At 56.3% G+C, this 23963-nt stretch overlaps 10 protein-coding genes across 10 annotated transcripts; 4 read left to right on the top strand and 6 right to left on the bottom strand.

Moving 5' to 3' along the window:
* Positions 1-281: 281 nt before the first annotated feature.
* On the top strand, positions 282-2938 carry HETIRDRAFT_30460 (glycosyltransferase family 22 protein). The gene is made up of 9 exons (XM_009541980.1): positions 282-341; positions 395-510; positions 572-678; positions 738-895; positions 947-1106; positions 1166-1452; positions 1511-1972; positions 2029-2505; positions 2563-2938. The coding sequence occupies exons 2-9, from the start codon at positions 401-403 to the stop codon at positions 2857-2859; spliced, it is 2058 nt and encodes a 685-aa protein (XP_009540275.1). The 5' UTR covers positions 282-341; positions 395-400; the 3' UTR covers positions 2860-2938.
* Positions 2939-3107: 169 nt separating this feature from the next.
* HETIRDRAFT_468302 (uncharacterized protein) lies at positions 3108-5311 on the top strand (the record flags this gene model as incomplete). Its single annotated transcript, XM_009542379.1, has 8 exons — positions 3108-3359; positions 3428-3775; positions 3836-3943; positions 3995-4093; positions 4152-4245; positions 4309-4436; positions 4491-4979; positions 5042-5311. Exons 1-8 carry the CDS (start codon positions 3147-3149, stop codon positions 5309-5311), a joined length of 1749 nt encoding a protein of 582 aa, XP_009540674.1. The 5' UTR covers positions 3108-3146.
* Positions 5312-5534: 223 nt separating this feature from the next.
* On the bottom strand, positions 5535-6350 carry HETIRDRAFT_308219 (uncharacterized protein; the record flags this gene model as incomplete). Its single annotated transcript, XM_009542378.1, has 5 exons — positions 5535-5587; positions 5651-5772; positions 5838-6014; positions 6158-6184; positions 6247-6350. Coding segments are annotated over 5 exons (483 nt in total), but the record flags the coding sequence as incomplete, so codon positions are not given.
* A 292-nt stretch (positions 6351-6642) lies between these two features.
* HETIRDRAFT_308454 (uncharacterized protein) lies at positions 6643-8161 on the top strand (the record flags this gene model as incomplete). Its single annotated transcript, XM_009542377.1, has 4 exons — positions 6643-6816; positions 6876-7285; positions 7349-7673; positions 7733-8161. Coding segments are annotated over 4 exons (1338 nt in total), but the record flags the coding sequence as incomplete, so codon positions are not given.
* Positions 8141-14262, bottom strand: HETIRDRAFT_58645 (uncharacterized protein; the record flags this gene model as incomplete). The annotated part of the gene is made up of 21 exons (XM_009542081.1): positions 8141-8404; positions 8476-8540; positions 8603-8724; positions 8802-8846; positions 8900-9034; positions 9101-9312; positions 9366-9598; positions 9659-9768; positions 9825-10329; positions 10387-11066; positions 11120-11278; positions 11326-11403; positions 11457-11662; positions 11720-11864; positions 11924-12052; positions 12121-12228; positions 12300-12635; positions 12689-12868; positions 12919-13110; positions 13168-13551; positions 14080-14262. 21 exons carry the CDS (start codon positions 14260-14262, stop codon positions 8322-8324), a joined length of 4290 nt encoding a protein of 1429 aa, XP_009540376.1. The 3' UTR covers positions 8141-8321.
* A 902-nt stretch (positions 14263-15164) lies between these two features.
* Positions 15165-15518, top strand: HETIRDRAFT_308332 (uncharacterized protein; the record flags this gene model as incomplete). The annotated part of the gene is made up of 2 exons (XM_009542376.1): positions 15165-15251; positions 15312-15518. Coding segments are annotated over 2 exons (294 nt in total), but the record flags the coding sequence as incomplete, so codon positions are not given.
* A 243-nt stretch (positions 15519-15761) lies between these two features.
* On the bottom strand, positions 15762-17447 carry HETIRDRAFT_468297 (uncharacterized protein; the record flags this gene model as incomplete). The annotated part of the gene is made up of 3 exons (XM_009542375.1): positions 15762-16788; positions 16963-17123; positions 17208-17447. 3 exons carry the CDS (start codon positions 17445-17447, stop codon positions 16278-16280), a joined length of 912 nt encoding a protein of 303 aa, XP_009540670.1. The 3' UTR covers positions 15762-16277.
* A 414-nt stretch (positions 17448-17861) lies between these two features.
* Positions 17862-18176, bottom strand: HETIRDRAFT_99128 (uncharacterized protein; the record flags this gene model as incomplete). The annotated part of the gene is made up of 1 exon (XM_009542374.1): positions 17862-18176. One exon carries the CDS (start codon positions 18174-18176, stop codon positions 17862-17864), a length of 315 nt encoding a protein of 104 aa, XP_009540669.1.
* A 287-nt stretch (positions 18177-18463) lies between these two features.
* HETIRDRAFT_456613 (uncharacterized protein) lies at positions 18464-19359 on the bottom strand (the record flags this gene model as incomplete). Its single annotated transcript, XM_009542373.1, has 1 exon — positions 18464-19359. The coding sequence occupies one exon, from the start codon at positions 19357-19359 to the stop codon at positions 18637-18639; it is 723 nt and encodes a 240-aa protein (XP_009540668.1). The 3' UTR covers positions 18464-18636.
* Positions 19360-21073: 1714 nt separating this feature from the next.
* Positions 21074-23717, bottom strand: HETIRDRAFT_306262 (uncharacterized protein; the record flags this gene model as incomplete). The annotated part of the gene is made up of 6 exons (XM_009542372.1): positions 21074-21202; positions 21278-21795; positions 21851-22068; positions 22126-22396; positions 22447-23085; positions 23150-23717. Coding segments are annotated over 6 exons (2343 nt in total), but the record flags the coding sequence as incomplete, so codon positions are not given.
* Between the last annotated feature and the right edge of the window lie 246 nt (positions 23718-23963).

The following is a 23963-nucleotide window of genomic DNA, read 5'->3' as shown; positions in this document are numbered from 1 at the left end:
CTCAACAGACCTAGGGGATTCTACGAAACTATCCTCCGGATTGAGGATCGTGTCTAGGCGGGACATGGCGTTGGGGATGAATTTACAGGCTGGAGGCCTATACCGTGGCGATCGTTTTGCTTCAAGTCCATGTATCAGAGACGTTGGCCTTGTGGGTCCACGATGCAGACAGCTTACATAACCCCGACTTTATGTTCTCTGAGATCCGCCCCCGATGAGCGCCACACATGATCACGTCAGAGCCTTCTTCGCTGTCGACTCGTCTCTGATGCAAGCCCCAACCAGCACACAGCCAACATACAACATTCACCAGTAGGTCGTCAACACCTGCGTGCGCTCTGGTAAGCTTAACACGGGCCTCCGTGTCCTCTTTCCCGCTAACACCACAAATAAGAAAATTATGTCTGGTGTGCAGACGTTGCGTCTGCGTCACCCAACTAATACGGAGGACTCCAAGCCACGGGAACCCACCAAACGGCACACAGGAATCCTCCAGGATCAGCTGCGGAGGTCTGTTCGCCACTCGGGCGAACACGCATGTATCGTTTAGCATCTGATCCCGGTCTCACAGAGCTGCGCGTCCGCCATGGTGTCCCAGCTTCTCCATGGCTGTCCGACTTCTTTTACTCATCCGAGTCGCCGCCGCGATGTACGCCAACATACAGGACTGTGATGAAGGCACGCCCCTTTCAACGGCTCCTAGTTCATCACCAAGCTCATTAGCGTCCCCACTACAGTCTTCAACTACTGGGAGCCCCTGCATTATCTGGACAAGGGGTATGGATTCCAAACGTGGGAAACGTCACCTGTCTACGCCATTCGGAGTTGGGCGTATATTGTCTTGCATTATATCCCCGTGAAGCTTCTGACCTGGGTCATCCATGAGACGGGCAAGGTACGTTGCTCGCGTTGGTCCTTGTACTCTTCCTTCCCCTGATTTCTGCAGAGACCGGCATTCTTTGCCGTGCGAGCCTTCTTGGCTATCGCGTGTAGCATCTGTGAAGCGAAATTATATGACACCGTGAAGCAGAAAATCAATAACCGAGTGGCCAGGTATATGTTGTTCATGCTGGCGACCAGTGCTGGCATGTGGAACGCGTCTATAGGTAATAAGCCTTGCTTCCTTCCCACCCCTTCTTGTCACGAACTTTCATTTCGCGTATAGCCCTCCTTCCATCGACGTTTGCTATGTTCGCGAACACCTTAGCGTGTTCATTCGCGTTCATTCCGGCGAGCAATCAAAATGGCAGGCGCACCCTTGCGGCTACCCTTCTGTTTGCCACTGGAGCCATCGTGGGTTGGCCTTTCGCTCTCGCACTCGCGATGCCCTTTGTATTCGAGGAGCTGTTCGTCTTCGCCGGTGATCGGGTGACGCCCAGCGCCAAAGGAAGCTGGCTCGTGAACAGGTGGACAAGGCTCTTGTTGTGCGGCGGCGCAGCGATGCAAATTGCTGTACGTCATATCTCAAACCTTGTTCTCACTCGCCTCCTCAGCATTCATATCGGAACAGGTCCCGGTCATTCTCGTCGACACTTTCTTCTACGGTCAAATTGTCGCTGTTCCATGGAACATCATCAAGTACAACGTGTTCCCTGACGTGGCGCGAGGCCCTGATCTGTATGGCACTGAGCCGTGGTCTTTCTATATCCTGAACCTTTTGCTCAACTTCAATATCTTGCTCCCGCTCGCTCTAATTTCGATTCCGGCGCTGGCAGTCACGTACCGCATCGACCGCCGCCGCCTCGGTCTGGTGAGACCTAGTACAGAAGAGAGTTCGCCTTTTATTCTATTGGCCCTTAGGCTACTTCCTTTTTATATCTGGCTGGCAATCCTCACGGTGCAAGCTCACAAGGAGGAGAGGTTCATGTATCCTGCATACCCTCTCATCTGCTTTAATGCTGCTGTCAGCGTCTATCTGATCAGAGGGTGGGCCGAGATTGTGTTCATCAAAGCGACGAGCTCCCCATACCGAGTTTGTTTTTAACCCCGATTTATCATTCTTCGAAGGCTCATGACAATGACTCGCAGGCGTCAAAATCGTCCATTTTCCGGTCGGTCACGCTTTCCATAACCTTGTTTGCGGCGATTGTCTCCTTCTCGCGGATTCTGGCGCTCTGGAAGTACTATCACACCCCTATGACTGTCATGTACCGACTCCAGGCTGATGAGCTTCCCCGTGTTCTCAACGCCACTGGCATCGCCTTGCGCCCTCACCCTATCGCGCCAGACAGGCGAACGCGCCGCAATGCCGACGAGGACCCGATCGACCTCTCGCCCATCAAGGAGTTTGGCTTGAGAGTCTGCATCGGCAAAGAATGGTATCGGTTCCCCGGACACTACCTTGTGGCCGATGGGGTCAGAGTGGACTGGATCAAGAGCGAGTTCGACGGTCAGTTGCCGGCGCATTTCAAGCCCACTACGGGAGGCCTGCGGTCAAGGATCGTGGGTACGAGCGCTATTCCGTTAGGCTTGAACGATCTTAACCGGGAGGAGCCCATGCACTACGTACGTCGTTTGCCGCGGTTTACGTTGCGATGTCCCTGAATAGACGCGTTCGGCTAGGTCGACGTGTCCACCTGCGACTATCTTGTGGATCTGGACTTCCCACATGATCCCGTCTCGTCGACCTACGAGCCGCGCTATGCCGTCCAGAGCGATACCTGGGAGCGTGTAGCGTGTCTCCCTTTCTTGGACGCTCGACACTCTTCGCTGTTGACGAGGACGCTGTGGCTACCTGGGGAAACGTGGCAGTCGCTCAACAAGTACGGCGACTACTGCTTGCTGCGGCACAAACAAAACGTGGAAGATAAAATCAGGGTGGTTGGGGAGGCGATTGCGAAGGGGGAAATCAAGTTATAGACGGCCGTTATGTATCTTGCGTTGATCTATTAGACGAAAACATAACCAAGCCATGGAGGGCGTAGTCCCTCGGCATTCGAAATATGTGGGACAACAATTACGGTAGGGAAGAAGGAAAGGGAGAGTGGAGCGAGCCAAGTGATCGGGGTCTGCCTGCGATAATCGAGTCACGCCGAAGCTGCAAGCTGGTTTGGATGCTTTGCCTGGCCTCACGACTCGTCCGCGCTCCTCATCGCTTTCTTCCAGCTCGTCTTGTACATACACTCCCCAGAGCCCACATCGCAACCATGTCCACCCCCGAGGCCATCAACGCCGAAATCGCAACGCAGACAGAGCTCTTTAACAAGCTGCGCCTCGAAAACGCGGAGCCTGCCGCGCTCGAGGAGACCCGCAAGAAGCTGGGCGAGCTTAAGAAGTCGCTCGCCCTGCTCAAGAACGCCGCCGGCGGGAGCAAGGACGCGGGAAAGAAGAAGGAGCGGCTGCTCCTGAAGACGCCCAAGGTGCGTGCGCCTCCGCCCCCCGGGTCGGCGCGGTGGTCCCTCATGCTCATGCAGGCTCGGCGCCGCAGGGAACGCGCGACTACGGCCCGGGAGAGATGTTCTGCCGCGAGCACGTCCAGCGCATCGTGCGCGAGTGCTTCGTGCTGTACGGCGGCTGCGAGCTCGACACGCCCGTGTTCGAGCGCAAGGACATCCTCGCGGGCAAGTACGGCGAGGACGCGAAGCTCATCTTCGATCTCGAGGACCAGGGCGGGGAGCAGCTCGCGCTGCGCTACGACCACACCGTGCCGCTCGCGCGGTACCTGGCCATGGGTGGCGCGACGAACACGCAGTCGAAGCTGTTTCAGGTCGGCAAGGTGTACCGTCGAGATAACCCTGTCATGTCGAAGGGGCGGATGAGGGAGTTCTCTCAGGCGGTGAGCGCTTTAATGTGCTATGCGCCCACGAGGGCGTCCTGACGGGTGCGCCGTTTCCAGGACTTTGACATCTCTGGACAGTGGGACTCGATGATACCCGATGCCGAGGTGATCAGCCTGCTATGCACCCTTCTCTCGAGACTTGACGTCGGCGAATTTACGATCAAGGTGTGTTCGTTCGATTCACTCACAATCTGCGCAGATAAAAACGTCGCTTAGCTCAACCATCGAAAAATCCTCGACGGCATCTTTGAAGTCTGCGGTGTTCCACCAGAAAAGATTCGCCCGATCTCCTCGGCAGTGGATAAGCTAGACAAGGTACATGTACTTCGTTGCTTTGCTCCTACGTGGTCCTTACATCAGAACGTGAACCTAGCTTCCTTGGGCGGAAGTCAAGAAAGAAATGACGGAGGAGAAGGGTTTGGACCCGGCCTCTGCAGACAAGATCGGAGAGTACGTTAAACACAAAGGTAAATTGCTCTGTACGGCGTTTGCTCGTGCCCGTCGATAGACTATATGCGCCTTTGCTCCAGGTGGACGGGCGCTCCTGGACCAGCTGTTTGCGGACACAACATTGACGGCCAACGCGAGCGCGAAGCAGGGCCTCGACGAGATGGCGACCCTCTTCACGTTCCTCGACATCTACAAAGTATCCGACAAGGCACGTCATCCCCCTCTCCCCTCAGAACTGCAGCTCAACATCTTGCACGAGTAGATTTCGTTCGACCTATCCCTCGCGCGCGGACTCGACTACTACACCGGTATCATCTACGAGGCCATTGTCGAAGCCTCCGCCCCACCGGGTTTCAAAACCCCCGACGCGACCGCGACCGCAGAGCCCAGCCCTCCCGCGCCTGCCGCGCCCCCAAAAAAGAAAATCAAAAAGCCGACGCCGGCGGCCGCTGACGGCGAGGATGAGGAGATCGACGAGTCGCAGGTCGGCGTCGGGTCGATTGCGGCCGGGGGGCGGTACGACAACCTGGTGGGAATGTTCACGAGCGCCGCGGCGGGGGAGAGCAAAAAGGGGATGCCGTGCGTGGGCGTGAGCATCGGGCTGGACCGCATCTTCGCGATCGTGTGGCCCAGGTGGATCGAGCGCGGGATGCGGAGCAAGGAGGTGATGGCGTACGTGATGGCGGCGGGCGACGGGCTGATCAAGGAGCGCATGGAGCTCGTGCAGGAGCTGCGCGAGGCGGGGATCTGGGTTCGTCCGCTTTGCTCGTATAGGTTGCGCGATGACTGACTTCTGTGTGTGTGTGCTTGCAGACGGACTTTTTGGCGAAGAACAAGCCGAAGCTGCCGGCGCAGTTTGCGGCGGGCGAGCGGGATGAGGTGCCGTTTGCGATCATCCTCGGCGGGGACGAGATCAAGGCGGGGCTCGTCACCGTCAAGCAACAGCGGTGGGAGATCGTGGAGGGCAAGAAGGCGAAGGTCGAGTCGGCGGACAAGGGCACACAGATGCGGCGGAGCGAGCTCGTGCAGTGGCTCAAGGAGTCCCAGACGTTTAAGGAGTGGTCGAACGGGAGGTTGATCTAAACAGGCCGTTATTGCTTGCTACGAGCATTTCCATTCATATAGATTTTGGGAGCATTGCAAATTAAGAGGGTGCTCGTTCGTCAATTACATGCGGCGTTAAAGATAGCCTGGACCTCTATGATGTACATTTCTTCCGTGGTAAGATTCCAAGAGACGGATCGGCAAATGTCGAGCAAAAGTCTACTTCCGACTATATGGATCCGTAGCACTTCTCTTTCTGGCTTCATTCGTCGTCCGAGCCGGAGCCAGATCCTGAACCTGGCTCGTCATCGTCATCTGAATCAACCGAAGGCGTGCCATGAGCACAGGTTTAGTCGTATCGGAAGGGGCAGCACGCACCGTCGGCGACATCGCTGGCAGATATGCTGGCCTGCGCCTGCGCCTTGCGTATCAGCGCCCTGACGTCTTTATCGTCATCCGAGACGAGATCGAGCGGGGTATCGCCATTCTTGTCTTTAATGCTGCGAAGAGAAACACCCGGCAGCATAAGATCGCGAAGGCCCAGGAGAGAGCCCTTGGCGCGCACCTCAGATTCGCGCCTGCGTCGAGCAGGCTTTCAACGATGTATTTGCGCATCTCGGCGTCTTCGATGACGACGGCGAGATGAAGCGGGGTGGCCTTTTCTATCCGGTTTATTGGGTCGACGTCGCACTCTTCGTGGGAGAGAATATGTTCGAGGACGTCGGTCGATCCGAGAGATGCACTTTGGCAGCGCAGAGGTATGCGACGTCGTCGCTCAAGTCAGACCGGGGTACGTGGGACGAGGAGCAGGAGGGAGGCTCACGCGTAGTGGAGCGCTAGGGCGCGATTGCGAGATGGGTAAACATGTCAAGGTATCGGAGATACGTACGTGACACACCTGTGTTGCCCAGACTTTGGGTTCGGCGGCGTCAGGCGGGGCGCGATGGAAGGAGATGGGGGGAAATGAGACAGACCCGTCCTGGAAGTTGATGTCGAAGTTGCCCTGCTCGAAGACCTCGAGGAGCATCTCCTCGTTGTCGTCGCGGGCGGCGGCGAGCAGTCGCTCATCTGGAGAAGAGGTGTGTAAGGTGGCGAGTGCGGTCGTAAGAGAAACGCACTGTTGTTGGCGCCAGCAGAGTCGTCAGACATGGTCGCAGAGTGCAATTGCAGGATGAGTTCAAGCCAACTCCCGATCTTCCATATCCGGTCAACTCACTCCTACGCGCGTCTGTCGCCCACGTCGACGACGACGACGACGACAACGACGCGTCTGCCATGGCCTCGCCCACCGTGCTCGGTTTCGACCCCGTATGTCTTCAACGGACTTACAACGCGCCAGCACAATTCAACCCACCCTGTAGACCGTCTCCGACCTCCTCGCAGAAACTCTCGTCTCGACCGTCACCCGCTCTCATCTCCTTCTGAGCGATGGCTCGTCGTATCCAGTCGCTGTCAAGTCCGCGACGGTTCTGCGCAAGTTCACGAAGGAGCCGCACGACATCAAAAAGGAGCTCCGGCTGCTGTCGATGCTGTCTCACCATGCCGTGGGTACTATCTTTGACAATTTGTCTATTAATGTTGCTTCACGCGTGCACTCTCCTAGATCATCAATATCCTCGGCCATGTTATCGACGAGTCCACTCACACACAGAGCTTCTGGATGCCCTACATACCGATTTCCCTCCGAGACCTCTTGTCCTCCCCGCGTTTCTGCCCAGCATCATATATCCCACCACACTCAGCCCCCGTCGAACATCCGGCCAACTCATCATTCATCATAGTCGCCAAATCTCTCATGTACCAAATCACTTGCGGCATCGCATTCCTCCACGGCGAGCCCAGGGGCGTCGCGCACCGCGATATCAAGCCCGGCAATATCCTCCTGACGCAGGACGGCCTCGTCAAGCTCGTAGACTTCGGCGTCTCGTTCAGAGAGCGCGAGGCCGCGGCCGAGACGCAGGACGACATATGGTCGGAGGGCGCGCAGAACATGTACTTCGAAGTGGGCACCGGGTGCGTCAGCCCGCTCATTAGTGGACGACGAACAAAATGCTGAGCGCATTCATCCGTTCGCAGACCGTACCGCGCGCCAGAGCTCCTCTTTGGCACGCGATCGTACGACCCGCGCGCCTCCGATTTATGGAGCCTCGGCGCGACGTTTGCAGAGTTCTTCACCACCCTCCGCCTGCTCGACACGAGCGACTCCGACTTTGACCTAGACGGCGCGGACGCGGACGCCGAGTACGACCCCACGCAGCCGTTCGCCATCGCCGAGAGCCGCTTGGACTGGGCGCGCATGGAGTGGGAGCGGTGCGCGCTGTTCGACGCCAGCAGAGGCGATATCGGGCTCGCGTGGAGCATATTCAAGACGCGCGGGTCGCCGAGCGCGTACAGTTGGCCGGTGAGCTGCCGGGTCTCTCCAGGACCGCGCCCGTCGCCCGCCGCTCAACCCATCATCAGACCTTCTTGGATCTCCCCGACGCGCCCAAAGTGACGTTCAGAGACGCGCCAGGCGTCGTGCTCGCCACGCTGCTCCCGCACCTGCCGTCGCACGATCGCGAGCGGAAAGAAGGCTCGGGCGACCGCGATCCGCTGCATTTTCCGCCTCAGGAAATGTCGCCCACCCCGCTCGACTTGATCCATCGGCTTGTCGTCTACCCTCCCTCGTCAAGGCTCGCGGCCGTCGACGCGCTGCGACATCCTTGGTTCACAGAGGATGCTCCATTGCTACTTCCTGAATCAGGAATGGACCTACCGCCTCATGCTCAAACGACATGGCAGGACAAACCTCTAGCATGCTGGCTGGGCGCGCTCCTGCCGGTAGCAGAGGAAAGGCTAGGTGTAGACGCAGACTCAGAAGAGGACGATGAAACCAATCCGATAGTATAGATAGGCGGAAAACGGAAGCTTTACAACATGCACCTTACAAGTACAACAATTCACGTTGTAACCCGGTAATCCTCGAGAATTGAAACCAACGATACATGTGAGATGCGCGAATATGGATAGAGTAGGAAATAGGAGTGGTCGAAACTAAGGACGATGTTCTTTATTGCATAGCGCTGATGGCGGAGGACGTGCTGACTCGGTTGGTGGGCGCGGAGTGGATCGAGCGATTGTCGATTGAGATACCTGACAAAATGCCACACTGATGAGCACCCCGCGATGAAGCAATGGAAACCGGCCAAAGGGCGATAACGCACTCTGAGTTTGATTCGATGTCTTGTAGATGCCGATGAGGCGGTGGCTCAGCTCGAACATGTCGTTTCTGTCGCGCGAGAAGTGTGCGTCAGCGTTAGTTCTAGACGCACATGAAGCAGCCGAGCTCACCGCAGGGAGATGATGATGAACTGCGCGTCTTTCGTACGGTCTTTGATATAGTTGGCAACGATGGAGACGTTCCGGAAGTCGAGCGCGGCGTCGATCTCGTCCATAAAGTACAGCGGCGTTGGCTGAGCGAGTAGCGAGTTGTCAGCAATTATTCGCAAGAGATCCGAGGGCTGTACGCATATATGCATGCGACGCTCACCTTGAAGACGTGCAGCGCGAACACGAGCGCGAGCGAACTGAGAGTCTGAAATAGCGCGATCAGCGCGCCATCGTCATCGACGAAGGAGCCATGCGTACCTTTTCGCCACCCGACAGATTGGAGATGTTCCGCCAGCTCTTTTTCGGCGGCATGACGCTGAAGATGATCCCTTCGGAGAACGGATCCATGCTGTCCACCAGTTCCAGCTCCGCGTTCCCGCCCAGCGTGATCATCTACATAGAAACACCGCCCATGGTATGAGTGACGTCTTACTATGCAAGTTCACTGCCAGAGCTGACCTGGTACATCTCCTTGAGCTTGAGCGAGATGGTGTTGAAACCGGCCATGAACTCGTCCAGTCGCTGCTTCCCCAAACTGTCGTACTTGGCCTTCTCGGCGTCGCGTAGGTTGGTCGTGTCCTCCAACTCCTTAGCCCTGCGTAGGAACTCCTCCTCTCGTTTCCTGTACTCCTTGAGCACACCCAGATTGGGCTTTGCGTTCTTCAGCTTTTCTGCAAAGCGTTCATCAGCAGCTGCTTGCATAGACAGGCGCATTATATAATACCATCAAGCAGTTGTTCGTCGCCGATCAACTCCTGCTTCCTAAACCGACCAAGCTCCTCCGCGCTATATATGTGGAGCTCGTTCGGCGGAGTGTGGGAACGCGCTTTCTTCTTGCCAACTCCGTGCTCGATCGGTTCTTCCTTGACGCCGTTGCTGGCGGGCTGCGCAGGTTCAGGCGTACCTTCTTTGTCGTTGCCGTCGGCGTCTTCTTCCTCGTCCCCTTCATCATCGTCGCTGAAATTGAGAGCGTCAGGCTTGCGTTAGAAAGAAAGGAAGTAGTAAGTGGAGCTTTACTCGATATCCTCCAGCTGCAGCTTGTCATGTTCTGTGCGCCAATGTTCCAAAGCGCGGTCGTTCTCAAGCGCCTCTTTCTTCACATCGCCGAGTTTTTGCTGAAGTTCCATCTAAAGCCAAGATCAAAAAATGTGCCAGATCTGCGATGTCTTCATTTCGCTCCCACCTGTTTCTTCCTGAAACCTTGAATCTCTTGGTTCTTCTCGTCGAGCTCTGCCTTCAAGTTATCCAGGTCGTCCTTGGAGTTCTCTGCTGCCGCTTGAGCCTCCTCCACGCTCTGTTGAACTTTGGCTACATAATCTGTGACCTCTTTCAATTGCTGATGAAGGTCCTCGAGCTCAGCTTCGACCTCCTGCAGGTTTGTTTCGTGGGCCTCCACCGCAAGCTTGAGCTTGGATGAGTCTTTCTCTGCCTTGGCCTTCGCGACCTCGGCCTTAGTAATCTCGTCGTTGGCCAAGTTGATGTGCAGCTTGATGCCGTCGACCTTGGACTTTTGGCCGAGCATGCGAGCACCGCCAATGTCGAGGATCTTCTTCTCGAGAGCCTTGATCGCGTCCTCAATCTCGCCTGACCTCTCTTGAAGTCTCTCGAGCTCTGAACTGGCCGCATGGATTTCCTTCTCGAGCGCTGTGATCCGTGCGATGTCACCGGCATCGGGTTTGCTCTGTGCCCTTTAGACGTGTACATCAGTCCACGTTTCGAAGAAACCCAATTGACAAAGCCCGCACCTCAGGTCACGGACTCGTTTCTCCGCCTCGGTGATTCTCCGAGCGCCATTTTGGATGTCAAGGTTAAGTTTCTGCAGGGAGATATCGATCTGTGGGCCAGACTTCACGAGAGAATCGTGCTCGGCTTCCAGCTGACGCAGCTCCTGGGTAGCCTGTTCTAGCTGCTGCGCAGCTGCCTCGCTGTCCTGCTCGTATGTCCTGAGAACATCAGGTGATACAGCATCCGCTGCGAGTTTCGAGCTCATACCACCTCGAGCAACATGGGTGCCTCCTCCAGACATCGTACCAGACGAATCGATAAGCTGACCGGCGAGGGTAACGACTCTCCATCGACGTTGCCCACCAAAAGCGATCCGATTGGCCTGTTCAAGGTTGTCTGCCACAAGAGTATTACTGACCCCCTTGTAAAACGCAGCCGCGAAGCGTGATTCCTTGGGCTTGATCAGGTCAAAGAGACGGGGGACGTTCTCTGGTGTCTGTATTCTTTCCATGCCGCTGGTCTGTGACAATTTCTCCAAAACCATGAACGATGCGCGCCCGACGTTTTGCTTCCGTAGGTACTCTATGCATGCCTGACCTTGTTCAACGGTGTCGACGACCATGTTATTCAAGGCGCCACAAGCTGTTGATATCGCAACGTCGTACTTATCAGGGATCGTCCCAAGACTGCCCAAGCGACCCTGACCACGAGTTTCAGCATTCAGATCCACGATCAATGAAAAGTGGCTCGTACATGAAATCCAGTGATGCGACCAGAGGTTCGAAGACGAGTGAGGCCGTCAAGGACTCTGTTCTGGGACGTGTTCGCAGCTTGGTTGGATCTGGCTTCGTCGACTCGTTGTCGAGAAGCAGAAGCCTTCGATCTAAGCTCTTGCACGCGGGCTTGCATCTCCTTCAAAATGGTGAGCAAAATCGTTATCATCTTGCCCCCGAACGTACCCTGGATCGTTGCTCCGCAGCTCTCATCTCCTGCTGAAGACCCGCCTTCTGAGCCTTGAGCTCTTCGAGCTCATTGGTCTAGAACGGTGACATGAGGCAAAGTCATCAATGCTGAGCGGACCTGAGCGGACCTTCGCTTTCTGGGCATCCTGCAATGTCTGCAGGTTCTCTTGAGCCTCTTTACCAGCATCCTTGATCGCCTCGAGCTTCTTGGCCAGCATGTCCCGCTCGCTGGTCTTGATGTTAATTTCGGCCTGTTTCGTGTTGATCTTCGCCGTCCACGGCTGTAACTCCTTCTGTTTCTGCTCGATTTGATCATGGAATCCCTGTGTCTTGTCTTCACACTGTGTAAATGGACTATCGCTCGGTGGCAGAGCGATAGTGATTCACGAACCTTTGAGACTGTCTCGAATCGATTCAAGGACTTTCTCTTCCTTCTCAAGGGACGCTTCCAGCTCCTCCACCTTCTCCTTCTCGATCTCCATTCGCTTGGCATTGTCGTCGATTGCACGAAGAGCTTCTGACCGTAGTCGCTCATCCTATACCAATAATCCCCCTTATAAGCCAAACTAGGCTAATATAAGCTCAGGATACGCACCTCGTGAAGAGACTTCTTCAGCTTCTTGGCTTTACCGGTGGCGTGCTTGCGCTTCTCCTCGAGACCAACCGCTTGCTTCTCGTGGACAGCGAGATCTTTGACGGCCTCGGCTGCAGCAGCTTTTACTTCCTACGAGAGCATCATGTGTTCGCGATTGGCCTAAACCAGACGGCGCAATTCGCAGGAGGAGTACGTACCTCATACGCCAAGATACGCTCCTTGTAGTGCTTCTCGAGCATGGCTAGATGCTCGACATCGTCTTTATTTTGCTCCTCTTCTTGTGTGAGCTCCTTCTCGATTCGGGTCTGATCGAATGCAAGGGAAAACCCGCGGTCATCTCCATATGAGAATAGGCACAGAAATGAGATGAACGTACCATGCGATTGGCGAATTCCTCCTCGTTGACCAGGCACTTCCATAGATACCACTGCCACAGTCTAGACTGTGCCCTCACATGCTCGTTCTGTAAACGCAGGAAATCTTCGGCTTCTCGTTTCTTCGCCTCAAGTGCGCTCTTCTCTTTCTCCACGAGACGTAAACGGTTGAGTTTTTCCGCACGCTCCTCGACCAGGCGCTCCATCGCGGCCAATGATTCCTCGATAGGCAGTTTGTACTGGGAGGTGCCAATTATATCTTCGAGATACTCCAGCAAACCATCTTCATGCTCGGAAGGCGCTTTAGGTTTCATTTGCGCGATGGATTCAACTTCACCCTAGAACCGCTCCATCTCAATGACTTGATCGAGATGAAATAAGCAGAACATACCTGAAGGATGAGGAAGCGGTTATGGTCGAGATCGATCCCACGACTTTTGAGTAAGGTTTGAACTTCCTTGTAATTACTCATTTGCCCATTGATGGTATACTTGCTAGAGTTGTTCTTGTAAGCCGTGCGAGCAACGACAAGTGTGGAGCCTGGAACGATCGTAAATGCGTCTTTACCAGGCTGCGAATGATATAAATAGCGTGAACGCGAAAGAGAGTTGCGGAACGCACTAAATCTATGATCTCGCGAAAATGCACTTCAACGCTGCAGTCGTCGAGATCTGGGTATTGAGCTGAGTTGTGAATAAGCTCAGAGAGCTTCCCTTGTCTCATTTTCGAAGCACGGTATCCAAAGACAAAAAGAAGGGCGTCGATGGTATTCGACTTTCCAGAGCCATTGGGCCCTACTATAGCCGAAAAGGACTATGGGAGATATAGCGCATTAGAAACAGTTTACTTGCTGCATGCAGGAAGACAGACCTTGTGGAATGGTCCGATCTCCTGTCGGCCGGCATAACTTTTGAAGTTCACGAGCGCCATCTTGTGGATTACCAGGCGTGCTTTGGGCCCTTTCGGAGCCTCCGGGATAGGAGGGGCTGACGGTTTTGTTGGGGATAGGTTCGGAAGATCGAGAAGTGAAGTTTCATCCTCATCTATCGTCGGGGCGAACAGGCGCGCCTTTGTCGGACTAGGCGTTGATGGTAAGGGCTTGCGTTTTTCTACCACTGGTAGACCGTCATCGTCGTCATTATCAGATACTGTAACAGCAGCTTTCGTCCTCCTCTTGCCACGCTTTGGCGTAGACTTGGCCGGGCGCTCTTCCATACTTTCATTCTCCTCGAGCGAAGGTTGTTGATCAAGTGACTGTGAGGGCGCTCTCTGCAGTTTACAGGGTGAAGGGGGATTTATGTATAGATCGTCATCGGAGCCCTCAGCAGGTGAAGGGATTGTCGCTTCTTCGATTGGCTCGACCTTCACGCTCCTGGAGGCGGATTTAGTAGGGCGTCGGCCCCGAGAGCTGGTAGACGAGGCGGCAGGAGCAGCACTGGATCTCCTGGAAGGAGGTTTCCTACCGTTTGATACAGGTGGCTTTTCCACAACCACCTCATCGCCGCTACTCAGCACCTCTGACACCGTGGATTTAGCACCTCTCCCCTTCTTTGAAGCAGCGGCCTTGGATGTGGCCCTTGCCTTGGACCTCACAGTAGGTTTCACGTCCTCCCCTTCCTCTTCCTCTTCCTGCAGATCCTCGAGGTCTGTCGAAGGTCGAGATTTCTTCAAAGGTGGTGGAGAGTCCTCCGCGTCGGGCTCCGCGTCTGATTCTTGGACTTGTCGAGTCGCTCTCCGAGGTCGTGAAGGAGCGCGGGGCTTTGCAGTAGGTGCTGCGCTAACTTTGGCAGATGATGCCCGACGCGTACGAATAGCGGGCTTGACCTCTTCCTGTTCTTCGAGAGAGGTATCTTCGACCTCGATAACCTGACTTCGTTTGCGCTTGGAGACAACAGATTCTCGTTTAATTTGGGGCTCGACAGGCTCCACAGAGGCCCTTGAGCGTGTCGAGCGACGAGGCGGCATAGCTAGAGGATACGACGGAGAGAAAGCGACCGACACGCTTGAGGCAACGCGCACGGTCACGCGTTTGTCACCCAGTCACAGATGATCTCGAGGTCCACGGACCACTGACAAATGCGTGTTTTGTTTGTGCGTGTTCTCAGAGTTGCAGTTCAGCAGCGCCTCGTTCCTCCACCAACACACCTCCGCCACCGACCCTCAAGAACACACAACAATGGAAGATGGTACGTCCTCAGCATCACCGACGGCAACGGTGAAGACGACGGCGACGACGAGTTCTTCGATGTTTTCTTCGGCAATTCAGCCTCCAGTCACGCGCGTCTCAGTAGTGCAACATCGGCGGCCTCCAGCCCAGCCCGCAGTTGTTTGACGTTGGCCTATGCGATTCCGACATTTTATGTTTCTTTTCCTGTCTTGTCGGCCGTTGGCCGCTCGGCACGTCGATTCTCGACATTTGTTGCGACTCGACATTTGTTGCGACACGACATTCGCCTCCACGTCCTTTCGTTTCTGCTCTCTGTGCGCCTGTCGTCGGCCCGTCGTTTGCCTCTCACCATCCAGCCTCCATCGCCACCGTGAATCAACCCTGACCTTCATTTTTCACCCCCCTCCCATTTCTTCTTCTCAGCCTGGCAATCTCAAGACATCGCCCCCACAAGCGCCGGAGGCGGGATCAGCATTCCCACGCAAGACGCTTCTATGTCCAACGGTGCTCCCGAGGAGCAGAGCTGGAATAACGGTTCTGCTCGCTCCCCCGGGCGTGGCCCTGGCGGTGAACCTCCCAGGAGGTCGAGCCGATCCAGGAGCCCCGGACGTGAGGACAGGAGGTTCGTCTACCTTTTGACTACGTTGCTTCCCTTGACTGAATCATACCATTTGATAGCCGCGCTAATGGCGGTGGTCACAACCCTGGAAACAACCTCCACGTTTCGGGCCTGAGCTTGAAGGTCGACACCCGCGACCTCGAGGCCGCCTTCGCAAAGATTGGTAGGGTACGCCTTCATTTCTTAGTATCATGGCATACCGTTCCCGCTCTGATGGCCATCCATCAGGTTCAAAAAGCTTCAGTCATGTATGACCCTCACACCCGCGAGTCTCGTGGATTCGGGTTTGTCACAATGGAAACTGCTGAGGAGGCAGATGCTGCTGTAACTGCCTTGAATGCTACAGACTTCATGGGCAAGACGATGACAGTCGAGAAGGTAAACTGCTGCGTACTCTTCACTGATTCATGTTTGACGAAAGTGGATACCTTCTAGGCCCGCCGAGGCCGCGCCCGCACTCCCACACCCGGCAGGTATTATGGTCCACCCAAACGCCACGAACGTGTGTACCATTTCTGTTGATGTTTGTTCATATGGCTCATTTTTTCTCAGGCGAACGTTTCTATGATCCGCGCCCATACGACAGCCGCTACGCTAGAGACTACGACGACGACCGCCGTGGTGGTAGTGGTGGTGGTGGCGGCGGCGGTGGTCGGGGAGGACGCTACGATGAACCTCCTCGCAGGGATTACGACCGCGGCGACCGTGGCTACCGCGACTACGACAGAAGCTACAGTGGCCGTGACGGCGGAGGCCGCGACTATGATAGACGCTACGATGACAGGAGGTACTAAGCCTCCCCATCCAACGCGCAAACAGCTAATTCAAGAACGGCTTTTCCCTTCCATCCAGTTGAAGACTGGGTTAAAAAAAAGGGTAGTTTCGCTGTCGAGTATCCTATTTGTTATTCCTTTCATGTATGTAAAGTTATATGCTGTCAAGAGAATCCACGCGTCTCTTCCTGATATGCGAGTGTCTTGGCAGCCCAGTCGGGCTGCTTCTTTGCTTGACTGGGTGGAGGTTTCTAATCTCACCACAGTGTAATGCCGGCTGGCTTCGATGATTGAGCTCTCAGCTGGATGAAGCCTGGCCCTTGCGGCTGAGAGGCCTTGCACCATTTTTGCACGTGTGATTGACTCGCAGAACAGGTGATCCGGTGACCACTCATCAACAGCGTTGATACGTTTCGCGAATTCACTTTGACATGGTCGCTGCAGAAGAACCAATGCCCATCTCGACGATGTACGACACGCGCCCAAGCCGCCTCATCTCCTCGACCACATCGCCCACTTTCTCGTACTCGACCCAGCGCCTGTTCGCTTTCCGCTCGTTTTCCGAAGCCGAACCGGGGTTCGCGAGGGGCTCCACGAAACGCACGCGCAGCGCGAGCCACTGCATGGCCTTCACGTTCCGCACGAACTCCTCCACGGCCTCGCGCGCGCCCGCGCAGTAGATCACGCCGGGGTGCCCCACCTTCGCAAATCCGGACACAGACAGCGCGGCGGACCAGTGCTGCATGCTGCGTCGTTTCTGGGGTGACACCAGGTGGTGCGAGGTCAGCAGCGCGTGATGCAGCTGGGACGGCGCCGGCGCAGGCTCCATCGCGCGGGGCGCTGCGGCTTGCCGCACGCGAGGGGATTGTGCGTCGAGCTTGGCGTGCAGGAGCGGCAGGAGGTGTTCCGAGAGCAGCTGGTACGTCGGAAATCTGCATAGGGGCTCGTGTGTCAGGACACTTGCTATGTACGCCTGCGGGCGCGCGCACGCGCGCACATGCTCCGGATGCCCAAATTGATACGCCTCCCGGGAGATTAAAAATATCGATGGGTCACGGCCACCGATGAAAGAAGCAGGGCTGCTCCATATCGAACACAGGACTCACCCGCAATCGGGAATGTCTTCTAGCTTCGCGTTGACGATCTCGTTCCATCGTATCTCCTCTGCGTGGTGCAGGGCGTCGCCCTTGACATGGACGCCAGGTCCACCTGCAGCGCCTGGGTACGCATCGGGCAACTCGAGCTCGAAGTACACGTCCCGTGAGCGCTCGAGCTCGACCCGGAAACGGGCCGCGCGGTTGATTGTGGGTTTCAGCGGGAGACCCGACTCGTCGCCGCTGGCCCCCCAAACATCGGGCTGAACGTGATCCGATAGACGCTGCTTCAGGGCCTGCACGGCTTCGCCTTCGGGATCTGTGCTATATGCGTCGACGGCGCTCGTCCACGCCGCTGCGTCCTCGTCGGGGAGCACGAACGTGAACAGCTCGCCAGGAAGGAGGGAAAATTTTATGAGCTGAAGTTCTTCCAGTTGATGGCCCAGTGACGTGAAAGCGTCCGGCGTCGAAGTCGTGCCAGCAGCGGTGTTGTCCATCGGTCGACACGGCAGGGAAATGAGCCGGCGTATGTACCAACGTGTGAACTCGCGCACAGATCGTGAGTTTATACTCGATTGAGCGGGATCGAGGATCGTTGTCAGTTGGACGAGAACTTGCACAACGAAGGTTTTGGGGTCGCCACGAGAGCGGCAGAGGCTTGACTTGTTCGATGAACACAGCAATAGGCTTTAGTGAACATGGGCGTCGTTATGTACACCGACGGCAGATGACAAGCCAGCGCGAGACGCGTCGAACCTTCTCATACAACGAGTTGTCATGTGCAGCTGGACAGGGCAGATATGAAGTACACAAGCCTGAGAAGACTGCGTCCGTAAGTGGACGAACGGGTTCTCTTCTTTCGCCGAATGGCGTACACGATCGAGTCTGCGCACACCCAGGTTCAGATGACATTAGACTTCTTCGACGCGGAGGCGCCCGCGCGTCGAAGCCAATGACCATACGCGGCCAAACCGGCTGGGAACGTTTTCGACGCGCAGGCCAATGCAGTCGCGCAGATACGGGCGGACGTCGCCCTTCCAGCCAGATGAAGCAGGTGCTATGGACGACTCACACGGACAGCGAGACAAATTAGTCGGCTGGGACATCGCCTCGGTCGCCTCTTTGGCGCCGTCCGTTGCAACCCCGCCGGATCTCGAGTCCATATCGTGATACGAAACATGCAATGCAGGGCTCGCTGCAATGGCGATGGTCGACAGATGCGACATCGGCAAATTCGGCCCCAAGCTAGCCCATTGGCGGCAAGGCTCTGCCGCGCATGATGACAACAAAGCGACCCCAATACGCCTGCCACTGCAGCAGCTGCTGCCAGCCAGCAGAGGCTTCGGGGAATAACGGGAAAGTCTACGCGGAGGAGCTCCAATTGCTCCCAGCGCTTCGGAACATGTTGACATGTTGACACTTGCGTAGGGCCGAGGAGGGTCGATATCATCGATATACGATGGTCTTGCGCTGCTCTTCCGTTGGGGCACGTTAGACAAGTCCGCAAAGCGCTGAAGCTGAAGAAGTACAATTAATATTAGCGTGCCTGCGGGTATGCCAAACTGCTCAAGTGATATGAGACGAATGGGGATGAGAGAGTAAGTAGTACAGCATGATGGGTATCGATGCGTGGCATGAAGCTTCCGTGAATGTCGTGCAAGGAAAACTTGGAAAACTGTCGCAGGATCAGAACCCGCCTAAACAACCGTCCAACTCCGGCGCCGCGAATTCGCTTCTCTTGGTTTGCCGGTGCCCCCGCGTGCGGCTCGGGCTCCTCGCCCTCTCCCTCTCCCTCTGCCTCTCCTGCTTCGGCGAGGGCGGATGAGGCAAGAACAGCATCGCGGCTCCCTTGTCGTCCCTCGGGTACGCCATGGGCGCGTGGGCGTGGTGATTGCTCGGGAGCTGGAACGGCATGTGGGGGTAGTGGTGGGGATCGGGAGGGGTGGTGAGGTAGGTGTCAGACTCGTCAGACTCCGAGGAGGAGATGTCGGGGACGAGTGGTGGTGGAGGGTCGAAGGGGGGTACGGGGACGGTGCTAGGCTCGCGCTCGCATGCCTCGAACGCGCGGGGGTGGAAATAGCTGCCCTTGACCGCGTGGGCCTGCGCCTGCGCCTGCGCGTATGGCGGTGCCTTTGTTTTTGAAGGGCGCATGGGCTCGGACGGGGGACTGTATGTGCGCCCGTTGCGCTCGGGGAGGGCGCATGCGTTGGGTGCGACGACGATGGGGGCGCGGTCGTAGTGTTTGGAGGAGTGGGTGAGGTGGGTGGAGGTGAGGGCGGGGGTGGGAGGGAAGTGGACGCGTGGGGAGAGGACGTTGGAGCAGGCCGCGAAGGGGAAGGGGCTGGGGCTATTCGCGGCGGCAGACGGGTGGTCGATCTTGAGGCAGGGTCGGAGAGGCGGAGGAGGCATGGCAGGAGGGTGGCTGTCGAGGACGCGAGGACAAGGGGGAGGAGTGTGCGGGTGCGGTGTGGATGTGTGCGGGGGAGGGGTGCTTATGAATCGAGCAGGAGAGCTGGTGCGAGCGAGTGAAATGGACAAAAGGAGGATTCATAAGGGAGGGGAAGACGGATGGATTGGGGTCGGGCGAAACACGCGCAATCGTTGTCAATCTTCCTTGATGCGATCCCCGCACCGAATCCCTGGCTCCTCCGGTCGCAGCACTGGGCAGTGGCCCCCTGTGCCTCCCATCACCGACACAAAACAACCCACAACACCGTGGCTCCCCATGACCGCCGCACGGCAATCCCCCGCGCGCCTTTGCAAAACACATCTGCGCCCGGCCTCCTGTGTCAACACCTTGTTTCCTCCACCCGTTATCATCCAATCTCCACACACAACGTGCCCCTCTAGCCTCCTCCTCCTTCTCAAGAACCTTTCCTGAACGCGCGCACAAGATCACGGGCCCCGTGCGTGTCGTTAGATCGCGTTTGTCGCTGTAGACGGGCAAGGTCACGGCAGTAGCCTCGTGAAGCAGAGCCACAATCGATTCCTCCTCCAACACCACGCTTTCCTCTTTCGGCCAACCCTCGCCATCGATCGCACAGGGAGAAAATACTCCAACCCTGATAAAATCTGCACAAGGCCTCATTGCCATGTTAAATTATGCGAACGTGCGTCTAAGTATCCAATGTCGTGCGTGAGATATGCGGGGCCGTGTGCTAGATAGTTGTACGGAATGGGGTCGGAAAGAGACGCAGCACAAATACACGCGAAAAAAAGGGGAAAAAAAAAGAGATAGAAAGAAATTAGAAACTCAGCTCTCCCATGGGTTCGTCGCAAACCCGCTCGTCTTCTTTCCATCATTAGGATACACGCGCGACGACCACGGATCCGACGCAAGGCCGTTCACCGACCCGTCTCCCCGACCAAACGCCAGCGACGGGCTCGGCGAACCCACCACTGCAGCCGACGACGTATGGGCCCCAAACATGCCTCCGCGTCCCAGCCCCGTCCCAAACCCACCAGAGAACGCGTCCTTTTCTGGCGGCTCGGGCGCCCACGCTGAGCCACCATACCCGGCAAACGACAGGGTGGGGCCGGCGCCTTGCGAAGCCTGCGAACCAGAACCGAAAAATCCGCCGTATTCTTCCGCAGGCGAAAATCTCGTCGGCTGTTGCGCTCCCAGGGGCTGGAGGGCACCGAATGACGTCACTGCATCCTGATTCTCGTTGAGCGACATTGACCGGGAAAATGTACTTGTCAAGTCACTCCTCGAGCTGGGACCTGCGATGGGTGGTTCAGACCCTCGAGATGGAGAGCCAATGGGCGTCGTGGTTGGAGAGGGCCTGAGAGCAAGAGGGATAGATTGGGAACGTGCGTTGTTTGGACGTGGAGAAGAACCACGGCTCGGTCCTGGAATGACGAGCTCAGAAGGATTATGCTCCGAGTCCCCGATGATAGCTTTAATGGCAGCCAAGTCAAAGCCAGCTCTTGCGGGCAGTTCCGCGGGACTCTCGCTGGCCGCCTGCCCAGCTACGTTCGTGGTGCCTGCGGAATAAGGCGGTGGAGGTGTCTCGATGCGAGCAGGTGACGATGGAGCCGTCGAGGTCTTCTCTTGACGTGGAGGAAGATCGTCGTCCATGATTGGCTGGGGAGACGCCGGAGTGCGTCTGTGAGTACGGACTGAAGGCGGAGGTTGAGATGGAGTTTGCGCCGTTGTTGCCGGCGTTTGCTTTTTTCCAAACCAGCCCTTCTTCTTTGAGACATCCTCGCCCTCCCGGACGACGATCCGGTCCTCCTCGAAATCGGGTTCCTGTAATATCACGAGGCCAAATTAGCTTTCAAGCGTACAAAGAGCCAACTCCACTGTGGAGCTAAAAATGCATACCTCCGGCTCGTCGAAATGATCGGCTGATACAGGGAACCCGAGCTGGTCCAAGATCAGTGGCATGAATGTACGGTAGCTCATATGCCCCGCGATCTTGTCTGTGACGTCGACGTTCTCCAAACCAGGCACGTTCTCCACGGGTCGGAGGCCTGCGACGGTGTTCAGCCCGCCACTGGTCGCTCTGAACAAATAATTTAAAACCCAGTCGTTCCGAGCAAAGCCGTTCACAAATCGGCCCGATACGGCTGATCGTGCTTGGTACCATGTCTTTTGCGAGGCAGTGACCGTCGTGCCAAGCAGGAAGACATCCTGAACGATGCCGAACGCTTTCTGCCTTGCGAGCTCAAGGAGCGCATAGAAGATGACTCGTGCACCGAGAGAGAAGCCGATGAGAGTGATGGGGCGCACGCCTACGTGCCGTTGAATCAGGACATCTGCGAGGATGCCACCCGCTGCCTTTGCTCGATCGAGGGCATTGTTCCAAGGATTGTCGATCAGGTATCCAAGCTTCGTCAAAACTATAACAAAAAGAAATGTTTTAGCGCCCATCCGGGAACCAAACGCGTCACTGACTGATGGGCCATTGTAGCGCAGACATGAGAGCCGTCATCACCGTCGCTTGCAAAACCGTCTGTCCGATCTGTGTGAGGACTTCGCCGGTGAGGATCTTCAGCGCGCTACCAGTCTCCATGATCATCTCCGGCTCCCAAAGAACACTGAAGACATCGCCCACGACAGGGTCCAATACGCTGAACGGTAAGCGGACATCATCATTCGGGCCATTCATGAAGCTATCTCGGAAGCATTAATCAGTTTAATATCAAAATGGAAACACACGATGAGCATACCCTGACACAGTGATGATGCAATTGACCCGCTTGTTGTTGTGCAAAGGGAGGAGATCGAATGTTCGCACTTGCTGTGTCCGCCGCGCCATGCCCCGCGCAGCAATCCCGGAACCTGTGAGGACGCCGCCTGTAGTGATGACTGCGGCGCCAGCGGTTCCTCCAAGGAATCCAGCCGTGCCCGAGATACCGATTGTTGTAAATGCAGCACCCAGCCCCGCACCGATGACGGGCGCGAGGAGGCCTGCCGAGAGTCCAATGACTAGACCTCCGCCTTTTGTACCGTCGTCAGCACTATGCAACATGTCGAGATGCGCAACCTACCGAGGGTGGCTAATCCGACCATCATGTACCGCCGTTTTCTTGACGACTTCTGCCGGCTATCGACAACCTCGCGATGTTCCATACTTTCCGTGCCTTCTTGGATCTCAAGTGCTTCCGTGACTCTCTGCTCAAACTTCACGATGTCTATCCACCCTAGGCCCATATGAATAGCGACATGTTCGAGCAACACACGAGAGCGCGCATCATACACGCTGTCGGCGATAAGGACGAGGAACAGGTCACAAAGAACAGTCCACCGGATGTCCAGAGTGACCCTTTCATCGGCGGATGACAGAGATGTAGAGACGCCTGGTATTTGGGCGGTGGATGTATCCTCGAGAATACGCGCGGTCGTCTGAAAGCTGTGGCTAGTGCTGGTCATAGGACTGCTTATGGAGGGCGGTATTGAGGGCGTCGAAGGGACTGAGATCACCTGTGTCAGGTCGTCCGATTCGTCTTCCAGATGTCTTCCCCTCTCTTCTTCATCTTTCTGTAGCTTCTCTTGCCGTAAGTCTGCCTGCTTGCGAGCCTCGGCAGGATCGTACTCGGGGTTGGCGACGGTGTGAGTGGTCATAAGTGATGGCACGAGATCCTCTGCACGCACCCCGTGCAGCGCCAAATTCTCGATCATCTTCTGCTCTAGCGATCTCGTTTAGCGTCCATCAACAAACTTACAGCGCAGAGCATATGGTGGCATACTTACCTGGCGTTGCAAGCTCCATGTGATAATACAGTCGCCCAAGGATCTTGAGCGCCCACAGCTCCATATTCTGAATCGCGGGCTTCATCTCCTTGCTGTTCACGCTCTTCAGCGTCTGCACCATCTCCTGACTGACAAGCGCGCAAAGCCCGACATAAGCTATCCGCTGCATCTCCGTAAGCATGTTCTTCGTCTGCTGCATCTGGCTGAGCGGAGTCATGGCCTTGTCCTCGTCGAACAGATACTTGGTTCGCAGATGAACTTCGTCGGCATCGTCCTCCTCGATCATGCGCAGCCGAGTGTACTCGCTCTCGTTCGAAGCCTCGAGCTTCGTCCGCCATTCGTTACCTTTAAAGTCGACATCCAAGAGCCCGCCGGTCGCGTTCCCTGCACTGCTAGCTGTGCCGTCCTTCTTAGCCTGTGGCACGTAGTGGTACTTCTTCTGATCCTCCTCGTCAAGACCATCGGCGAACTCGTCACTTTCCCGGACTATGGGCATGTCCTCCCAGCCTTCATCGTCATCTGCGTCGAAGAGGGTGAGTTCTGAACCGATTGGCTTGGTAGAAGCCATGAGCAATGACGTGCACACGACCAACGGCGGTGAGCAAGGAGAGGGGAAGAGTGCGACTCCAAGACTGACGCTGGAAGTGACTGAGCCAGGGCAAGGGTGAGGGTGGCGGCAAGGAACGATTGCTCGGCACGTCTCCGAGCGCACGATTCGATCAGCTTCTGCACATATGTTTTTCGCACGCTTCTGCTCTGACAAAATTACTTGGAATAACATCCTGTGCTCCCATTGCAAGGGCACAAAATGTCT

This window comes from Heterobasidion irregulare, assembly GCF_000320585.1.
Source record: "Heterobasidion irregulare TC 32-1 unplaced genomic scaffold scaffold_01, whole genome shotgun sequence".
NCBI lineage: Eukaryota > Fungi > Basidiomycota > Agaricomycetes > Russulales > Bondarzewiaceae > Heterobasidion > Heterobasidion irregulare.
Note: the sequence above shows the minus strand (reverse complement) of the source record. Positions and strands in the feature narration are given on the sequence as shown.